This window comes from Microcebus murinus, chromosome 21, assembly GCF_040939455.1.
Source record: "Microcebus murinus isolate Inina chromosome 21, M.murinus_Inina_mat1.0, whole genome shotgun sequence".
Classification (NCBI taxonomy): domain Eukaryota; kingdom Metazoa; phylum Chordata; class Mammalia; order Primates; family Cheirogaleidae; genus Microcebus; species Microcebus murinus.
Genome location: NC_134124.1, coordinates 1,116,420 through 1,126,274, shown reverse-complemented (window position 1 = coordinate 1,126,274; position 9,855 = coordinate 1,116,420). Strand labels below are relative to the sequence as shown.

Below are 9,855 nucleotides of genomic sequence, written 5' to 3'. Positions count from 1 at the left end.
AAAAAAAAAGAGTGAAATAATGAGAAGTCTTTGTATATTATGTGTAAGAAGGTTGACCCTGCTTTATTCAGGCATATTGTCTTTCCCAGTGATTTAGTCAAGCCAGTGTTAATATTTAATAAATCAGGTGCACAACCACTGAATTACCTTGCTGGTTCTGTCCGTGACCCCTCTGCCTTAAGCCATTTTGTGCCTGATTTTCTCTCTCTCTCTGTCTCTCTCTCTCTCTCTCTCTCTCTCTGTCTCTCTCTCTGTCTCTCTCTCTGTCTCTCTGTCTCTCTCTCTGTCTCTCTCTCTGTCTCTCTCTCTGTCTCTCTCTCTCTCTCTCTCTCTGTCTCTCTCTCTGTCTCTCTCTCTGTCTCTGTCTGTCTCTCTCTCTCTCTCTCTCTCTCTCTCTCCAGGGTCTCACTCAGTTGCCTGGGCTAGAGTGCAGTGGTGTCATCATAGCTCACTACAACCTTAAATTCTTGGGCTCAAGCGATCCTTCCACCTTGTCTTCCTAAGTAGCTGGGATTACAAGCATGTTCCATAGCTCCTGGCAAATTATAGCTTTTAAAATTGTTGAGTTGTTAGATTTCTTTATATATTCTAGATACTAGACAGCCATCTATGAACCAGGAAACGGGCCTGATTTAACATCACCAGATGTTAAATCTGCTGGTGCCTTGATGGGTAAACTTCCTAGAATCCAGAACTGTGAGAAATTGCTGTTTATAAGCCACCCAGTCCTATGTTATAGCAACACGAATAGCCGAAGATACTCAGTTTGGAGGAAGCCAGCTACCATTGCCGAGGATTTTCAGGCAGCCTAATGGAAGGGCCTGTATTCAGAGGAACTGAGCCCTGCCAACAGCCAGCAACGTGTCAGCTATGTGAATAAACCATCTTGGGACCAGATCCCCCAGCTTTCGAGTCTTCAGATGTAGTCCTGATCAATATCTGACTGCAACCTCATGACAGACCCCAGGGCAGAACAACCTGGCTAATCTCCCAAATTCCTGACCCTTAGAAATTGAGAGAAAATATTAGCTTAAGCCATTAAGTTTTGGGGTAATTTGTTACATAGCAGGGAAACCAAAACACTCTGTTGTCTTTATTTTTTAGCTTACAGCTAAACTGCATTTCCCTGTATCTCTTCAGCTGTGTATGGCCATGTACCTGTAATCTTGTTAATGAGGTGTGTGAGGAACTTATATATGGCATTTCCAAGTCCCTGAAAAATCTCCCATGCTCTCCCTTGTGCCTTTTCCTTTGTTTTGTTTTCTTTTTCTTTTTTTTTTTTGTAAGTACATAAAATTCCCATTTTTTTGTATGGTCTTATATCACATTAGTGCAAATGCATTTGTCTACAACCATTTCAACATAGCTCCTTTGGAATTATTTCAGTCATCTGTCATCTGTGACTTCACCAAATACCTTGACGCTATACAAACAAAATTTCAGATGACTAACTTTCAGATGAAAGGATAAGAAACAGTCATCAGATGATGACTGGGGGGGGGGGGTGTTAATCTCCAACAAGACACTTTGTCGAAATGTTTCTTCTGATACAGCAGTTATAAGTCAGAACCTTCAAAAAAAAACAAGGGCAGAACAAGAGTATAATAAGAGAAGCTTGTGCAGCGTAAGCCTCCCGTAGTCCTAAGCCTCACATAAGCAAGGCAAAGCATCTTTCCTGCAAACTAAATGGGTCTCCAGTATTTCCACCTAGCTGAGCTTTCAGAGATAGATGTCCAAGACATATGAATATATATATATATATATACCATCTTGGCTCTGGTTGCATTAATTATGCCTGAAGAGTTTAATACTCATCAAAGTCCAAAGGTGGAAGAACACATACACTGGTATGGTAATCGGCAAGAGCAGACTGTAGAAACAAAGGCTGCTTGTGCTAGTGCAGCCCTGTGGGAAGTTTTCTTCCACAGAGGCTGAGTAAAACAGTCTTGCTAAAGAGACCAGTGGAATAAGAACAGTCAACGTAGGAAGAGAGTGAAACATTTTTCTCTTCCACTTATTACCTGCCACCCTACTTTAAAAGGTATACAGTATTAAGAAAATTTAGTTGTTTTTTTTTTTTTGACTTACTGACATTAATATTAGTCCCATGAGAAAAAAGCAATTTAGAGTTGGCTGCCAGAAAAACATTTCTACTTGTCTATATCCACAGAGGGACTGTCATACCAGCTACTTAAAGAAGCCAAGTCTCCCTCTCTTCCAAAACCCACATGGGGCCCTGTTTTATTATTATGGTTCTTAGCACATCGTAACCCACATTGTAATTGTTTATATACATGTCCCAAGTTCAAATCATTCATCTTTATCACACCCAGCACTTAGCCCATTGTATCTGGGTAGGAAGCACTCAAATTGGTAAAAGAGAAATCTACTCAAATGAATGTTCTTCCAGTAATATCTGCCTCCAACCCCGCCAAAAACAAACTTGTGACTAGAAGCAGCACAGACCACTGCCACAGTCATGCTAACATGACTAAAATGCCCTTATAATTGGCTTGGTCACAGTCTCCAGCAGATGCCAAGGCTTTTGCTAGTTAAGACAGTTTTCATTGGACCATTTTGTGTTCTATGTATTTTTTGACCAAAAAATAAAGATAGGTTTTCTAACAATAGGGATAGAAATACATGAAATGGGAATACTTCTTTAAAATGTCAGTGAGGAAAGTAGGAAATCAGTAAACCAAAAGATCTGACTATAGGTCTTCTCAGATAAAGGAAAAAGGACTAACAAACAAGAATATAGTGCTTTACCAGTTACATATCTTTCACATACATTCTCCTTTGACCCTCACAACAACCCTGTGAGGTAGGCAGCACAGATATTCTTCTCATTTAACAGATGAGGAAGGCGAATCTCAGAGCAGTTAACTGATATGCCCAAGGCTGTACAGTTACTGAATAATCTGTATTATCATCAGTCTTTGGCCTAAAAATTCAGCACCCAACATCCCTTCATATTTGCCCTACCTACTTCACAGGGATAATGAAGATAAAATGAATTCAAGGCTAGAAAATATACTTTGAGGGAAAAAAGCACTATATATTATAATTATACCCACAATCTATAATTTTCCACAATATATGGCTCATTCCCCTTCTCATCCCAGCTTGTGCATGAACCCAGAATTTTATATTGCCTCAAGTCTATGCTCAACTAAGCAACTAAGTAAGGCAGGGGAACAGTATTTTAGTGTTTATGTAAATTACAATCAGGGTACTGCTGTTATTAAGCAAATAGAAAATCAGCACAGAAAGGCCAGTGTGCAACTAGGACTCACTAAGCACAGAGCAAAGCAAGGCAAGATTATCAGGGCATGATTGCATAGAAGGAAAATGTGGTGTCACAGTCTAAACTGGCACACACACAGTTGTCTAAGGCAAAGTGGTGGCAAAGAAGAATTACTTGTTCTGCATTTTATAAACAAAAGCAGAGGATTTATGGGAACCCGTGCAAAAGCATCTTATGTCACACAGATCTCTCCAGCTGTCTACAGGGAATACAAACAACAGTGTCAAAAGAATAACTGTACCTGTGTTCATATCCTGAACTCCACCAAGGAAGAGCTCCATGGTAAACTTCCTTGGCTGAAATATGACCAGTACCATCATTCCTAATCAGACTATTAACCAGAATGTCTTTTAAGGTAACGAATTAGATGGCTGTGTTTTCTTCAGGATTTACTTTGGATTCTCCTGCTTTAAGACCCAAAGAAAGTTATATTGAGTTTTTATTGGTGATTCTAAGTATATGTGTTTATAACAATTAGAGTGTGATAGGTGAAATTTAACATATCAAAAGAGTTCTATAGCATCTTTTCAGAAAAGATTGTATACTATACAAACTATTCAAGTCATACAAAACCATTTTTCAGTGTCTTTTCAACTGAGAAGAATCCTATTCAGCACGCTTCTCCTCCTGAGGTGGTTCATACTGAGCAAGCTTTGTTTTCAGTTTTTTATTTTCTTCTACAATAGCTTCATATTTTTCTTCCATTTCTGCCAATTCTAGACGAAGCAGCTCTATTTCTGGATTTTCTGGGGTAGCAGCTCCTAAGTGATGCTTTAAAAAATCCAAAGCACTATTAGGTTTCTCTGGTTCTTCATATAAGGCTACCAACACCTTGGTCAGCGTGTCCAGCACCCCCGACTTCTCCAAGTACCTCCGGAACTGCTCACGCTTCCAGTCGGCGGCTTTGTAATGGGCCATAGTGACCGTGGCGCCGGAGTCGGTGACTGGCGGGCTCCGTGTTTTTCTTTTTTAAATTATGAGCTAGTGCTGCTCCATTTATTCTTGCTTCTTACTTTGATGTGTCATGCTAGCTGCCTGTGGTATCATATTAGGAATCCCATCAATGATTGGATAGGCTATTCCCAGCTCTCCATTAATCAGTTCATTTGTTGATGCTTCATATCTGAGCGGCTTCTTGGACAGCGGGCACACCGGGAACCCCAGCAGCGCCGGGTCGAAGGCGCGGGGCGGCGCCTCGGCCTTCCCGCTCCGGTCTGCCGAGGGCCGCGGCCCCGACGCGTGCAGCCCCCACGCGTGCAGCCCCCGACGCGTGCAGCCCCCACGCGTGCAGCCCCCACGCGTGCAGCCCCGACGCGTGCAGCCCCCGACGCGTGCAGGCCCCGACGCGTGCAGCCCCCGACGCGTGCAGCCCCCACGCGTGCAGCCCCCACGCGTGCAGCCCCGACGCGTGCAGCCCCCGACGCGTGCAGGCCCCGACGCGTGCAGCCCCCGACGCGTGCAGGCCCCGACGCGTGCAGACCCCGACGCGTGCAGCCCCCGACGCGTGCAGGCCCCGACGCGTGCAGCCCCCGACGCGTGCAGGCCCCGACGCGTGCAGCCCCCGACGCGTGTAGGCCCGACGCGTGCAGCCCCCGACGCGTGCAGGCCCCGACGCGTGCAGACCCCGACGCGTGCAGGCCCCCACGCGTGCAGCCCCCGACGCGTGCAGGCCCCGACGCGTGCAGGCCCCGACGTGTGCAGGCCCCGACGCGTGCAGCCCCCGACGCGTGCAGGCCCCCACGCGTGCAGCCCCCGACGCGTGCAGGCCCCGACGCGTGCAGCCTCCGACGCGTGCAGACCCCACGCGTGCAGCCCCGACGCGTGCAGGCCCGACGCGTGCAGGCCCGACGCGTGCAGCCCCGACGCGTGCAGACCCCACGCGTGCAGCCCCCGACGCGTGCAGCCCCGACGCGTGCAGCCCCCACGCGTGCAGGCCCCGACGCGTGCAGCCCCCACGCGTGCAGCCCCGACGCGTGCAGGCCCGACGCGTGCAGGCCGCAGCGCCTGGCGCCGACCCCTCCGCCGGCCGGGCCCGGCTTCCAGCTCCCGGCTCCCCGCGCGCCTCCTTTGTTTTCAAGATGCAGAAAGGATCCAGCAGAGGAGAATGAGCTTGGGTCCCTGAACGACTGATTGGAGAAGTGTTATTCATACACCTGACCCACATTGGATTTTGTTTGTTAAGCCGTGAGATTTTAGGGTTTAGGTAATAATAGTTAAGAGTATTCATTGTAATTAACACAAGACCTATGATTCAGGAAGGATGGACCTTACTCCTATATATGGTGGCTTGGGATTTTAACAATCATAGCAGCCTATTTGATCATTGTTCTGCTTTTAGCTGGGAGGTTGAGACTGCCATGGTTAAAATGGGTTGGAACTTGGAGATGATTGAGCTTGTGAGTAGAGCATAAGCCAGTTTTTGTGGGCACTGTAGTACCACAGCTTGATTGAACTGATCTGAGAGGAAGGCTAAATGGGAAGTGACTCCTATCTTTAATATTAAGTGTTACGTTTTAGCACTGAAGTGGTAGGTTCAGGCCATTCAAGGGACTTAGTTTACCATTGAAATAATTTGCTTGAGTAAGCCACTGAGAAAATCAAAGTGATCTTTAATCTATTTTTTTTTAATTTATTATTTTTTTTTTGAGACAGAGTCTCACTTTGTTGCCCAGGCTAGAGTGAGTGCCGTGGCATCAGCCTAGCTCACAGCAACCTCAAACTCCTGGGCTCAAGCGATCCTACTGCCTCAGCCTCCCGAGTATGTGCCACCATGCCCGGCTAATTTTTTCTATATATATTTTTTCTATATATATTAATTAGTTAGCCAATTAATTTCTTTCTATTTGTAGTAGAGACGGGGTCTCTCTCTTGCTCAGGCTGGTTTTGAACTCCTGACCACGAGCAATCCGCCCACCTCGGTCTCCCAGAGTGCTAGGATTACAGACGTAAGCCACTGCGCCCCGACCTTTAATCCTTATTTTTAAATGTGCATTTTTCATTTGTCTGTGTTAGAATTAGTCTTCATAACACAAAAAACGGGTTTAAACTGGGTAGAGGCTTGTTTTTCTCTCAAGTTATAGAAACTCTGAGATAGCGGTCCAGTGCTCTTTTTTTTTTTTTTTTTTTTTTTTTTTGAGACAGAGTCTCACTTTGTTGCCCAGGCTAGAGTGAGTGCCGTGGCGTCAGCCTAGCTCACAGCAACCTCAAACTCCTGGGGCTCAAGCACTCCTCCTGCCTCAGCCTCCCAAGTAGCTGGGTCTACAGGCATGGGCCACCATGCCCGGCTAATTTTTCCTATATGTATTAGTTGGCCAATTAATTTCTTTCTATTTATAGTAGAGACGGGGTCTCACGCTTGCTCAGGCTGGTTTCGAACTCCTAAGCTCGAGCAATCCGCCTGCCTCGGCCTCCCAGAGTGCTAGGATTACAGGCGTGAGCCACTGCGACTGGCCAGTCCAGTGCTCTTTTGGCAGCTTCATGATCTCAGCAAGAATTCAGCCTCCTATCTTTCTGCTCTGCCATCCTCAACACTTGATTTTTATCCTCAAGGTCACCTTGTGATTCAGTTGACTGATGCAGCTCCAGCTATCAGATCCTCCCATCAAAAAACAGGAAAGGGAAATGGCAAAAAATCATGTCAACATTATGTTCTTTTTTTTTTTTTTTGAGACAGAGTCTCGCTTTGTTGCCCAGGCTAGAGTGAGTGCTGTGGTGTCAGCCTAGCTCACAGCAACCTCAGACTCCTGGGCTCAAGCGATCCTCCTGCCTCAGCCTCCCTACTAGCTGGGACTACAGGCATGGGCCACCATGCCCGGCTAATTTTTTCTCTATATATATTAATTGGCCAATTAATTTCTTTCTATTTATGGTAGAGACAGGGTCTTGCTCTTGCTCAGGCTGGTTTCGAACTCCTGACCTCTAGCAATCCGCCCGCCTCGGCCTCCCAGAGTGCTAGGATTACAAGCATGAGCCACTGCGCCCGGCCATTATGTTCTTTTTAAAAGGAGCTTTTACAGATGTCCCTCAAGACCTCCTACTTATACATCATTGGCCACACTAAGGTCTAAGACAAGCTAGGTACCCTGCCCGAAATAAAACTAGAGAGGAATATAGGTGTAGTAGCTGTTGAGAGACAGGCCACAGTCTCTGCCCCGTCTCTGATAGCCAGTGTTCATGACTGTGGAAGAGTAGCCAGGCATTCTTGGACTTTGCACAAGTGCTGAAAATACTGCTTCAAGTATCTATAATTTTGCTATATTCACTCTTATCTCCAATACTGAGTCATGACCAGGAGGCATTTTGTTGACCAACTATTTTCTGTGAATAGTAGTAGTGGGTGCAACTTTAATTCCAACTAGAACTCTGCTGTGCTCATTTTTGGTGCTTTATCATACTGATTACAGTTTTCTGCTATTTATGTTATAGCTTAGAAAATAGTAAATTTTCAAAAGTCCTTTTTTTATGGTGTGGAATTTAGTTATGGAGTACAGAAGGTGGTCAGACCTTTCTCTTTTCAGAGTCACAGAGTAAAAAACACTCCCAAACTTTTTAGACCTTTTTTTTTTTCCAAGTATGTACTGCAAGTATGACAAGAGCTGATTCAAACTGCATATCTTTCAGTCTTTTCACTCCACTATAAAGCAAACTATATGTGAGCACTGGCTGATGATAGTAATTGCTCCTTGAATTGCTTCCTATGGTATACAGGATCATTTAATAAAGAGGTTTTTGCTTATAACAGCTCATTAAGTTTTCTCTGTGTGTATTTATTATAGTTATAGCTAATTCTGTAAGCTTTTCAGAAATAGTGACTTGTATTATATGCATTTGCTTATTTAGAGTAAAAATTTTGATGTTTCTGTAGCTGACTGTTCTTATTTTAGACCAAAGGTTAGTTTGCACTTATCCTGAAAAATATGTGGTTGGTTTAACATGGATTTATTTTACTTTGAAAATCACCTGAAAGCTTGGGTGGATTCATGTTACTTTTTTTTTTTTTTTTGAGACAGAATCTCACTCTGTTGCCCAGGCTAGAGTGCCGTGGTGTCAGCCTAGCTCACAGCAACCTCAAACTCCTGGGTTCAAGCGATCCTTCTGAAGCCTCAGCTTCCCAAGTAGCTGGGACTACAGGCATGTGCTACCATGCCCAGCTAGTTTTTTTTCCATATATATTTTTAGTTGGCCAATTAATTTCTATTTTTAGTAGAGATGGGGGGGGGGTCTCGCTCTTGCTCAGGCTGGTTTCGAACTCCTGACCTTGAGCTATCCTCCTGCCTCAGCCTCCCAGAGTGCTAGGATCACAGGTGTGAGCCACTACTCCTGGCCCATGTTACTTTTTTAAAAGCCAGGACTTTTGAGGTACAAATACAATAAAGTTTACTATTTTAAAGTGTACATCTTGATGAATTTGACCATAATCAAGAGAGGGAATGTTTACATCACTCTGAAGACTTGTTAGGAGACCATTTTATAATCCGTGTAAGAGAAGATGGTAGCTTGGACTAGTGTGGTAGTGGTAGAGCTGATGAGAAGCGATCATATTCAGAATGTGTTTTGCAAATAGATCCGGTAGGATTTGCCAATGGGTAAAATATGGGGTGAGAGAAAGAGAGGAGTCAAGAATTTATTTCTGAAGATTCTGTGGGCCAACTGGGCTGTGTCTGCTCTGCTTTTGCCTGATCTCGGGCATGTTGCTGCATTGTGTTGAAGGTTAGAAAGTCCAAGTTGACCCACTTAGGTGTCACAGTGGATACTTGCAGTTAGCTGGCATATCTGCGTTCCTGTCTGTATGGGCCCTCATTCTCCTGTAAGCTAGACTGGTTTCCTTACTTGGGGGTCACAGAGTAAGAAACCTTCCCAAACTTAGTTTAAAGCAATTACTAATTATTTCACACGATTTTGTGGGTTGGTTGAGCAGTTCTACTTATCTCACCTGGGCTCACTCATGCAACTGTATCCAGCTAAGGGGTTGGCAGGTGGATGGATTTAGCTGGGACAGTCTGGTCTCCTTCCATGTTGTCTTTCACCCTAAGTGTCTTCACAGCTTATTGTTCTCAGGACAGCATTCCGAGAGGGCAAACAGTTGCTGCAATGTCCCACAAGGCGTAGGCTTCCAAACTCACATAAAGTCACTTCCACCACATTCTGTTGGTTAAAGCAAGTTGAAAGGCCAGCTTAGATTCAAACGTTTTGAGAAATAGGTTTTATTTCTGCATGAGAGGAGAAAAGTTGCATTGCAAAGGGGCATGCATATTAGGATGGGAGGAAGGTACATCCGTTAAATGGTCTATCCCACCACCATTATGTTGTTAACTCAGCTACTTTCTCTCTTGCCATTAAGACTAATTGTTTCTGTATCTCTGTGTGACTTGAGTTCATACTTCCTAAGAGAGAGGACAGGGACTCCTAAGGCCTAAATCTGGGGCTGGATCACCTCATAAGCTGCAAAGTAGCCCATAAATGACTGATCAGGTTTCACTGTGGTAAGGCAACGTGTTATGGTGGCCAATGCATACAGAACCCTTAAAGACTAATCTAGAAAGGAACAG

The 9,855-nt window shown here is 44.8% G+C and overlaps 1 protein-coding gene and 1 pseudogene across 1 annotated transcript; both read right to left on the bottom strand.

Annotated features, from left to right (window-relative positions):
* Window positions 1–1,785: 1,785 nt before the first annotated feature.
* Window positions 1,786–2,055, bottom strand: LOC105869928 (phosphatidylinositol N-acetylglucosaminyltransferase subunit Y-like). The gene has a single exon (XM_012762085.3). The coding sequence runs from the start codon at window positions 1,999–2,001 to the stop codon at window positions 1,786–1,788; it is 216 nt and encodes a 71-aa protein (XP_012617539.1). The 5' UTR covers window positions 2,002–2,055.
* Window positions 2,056–3,733: 1,678 nt separating this feature from the next.
* LOC105869927 (c-Myc-binding protein pseudogene) lies at window positions 3,734–4,239 on the bottom strand (annotated as a pseudogene).
* Window positions 4,240–9,855: the final 5,616 nt, after the last annotated feature.

What these genes read in the sequence shown, in the direction of transcription:
- LOC105869928 (XM_012762085.3), bottom strand. Translation starts at nt 2,001, where the DNA reads ATGTTTCACTCTCTTCCTACGTTGACTGTTCTTATTCCACTGGTCTCT.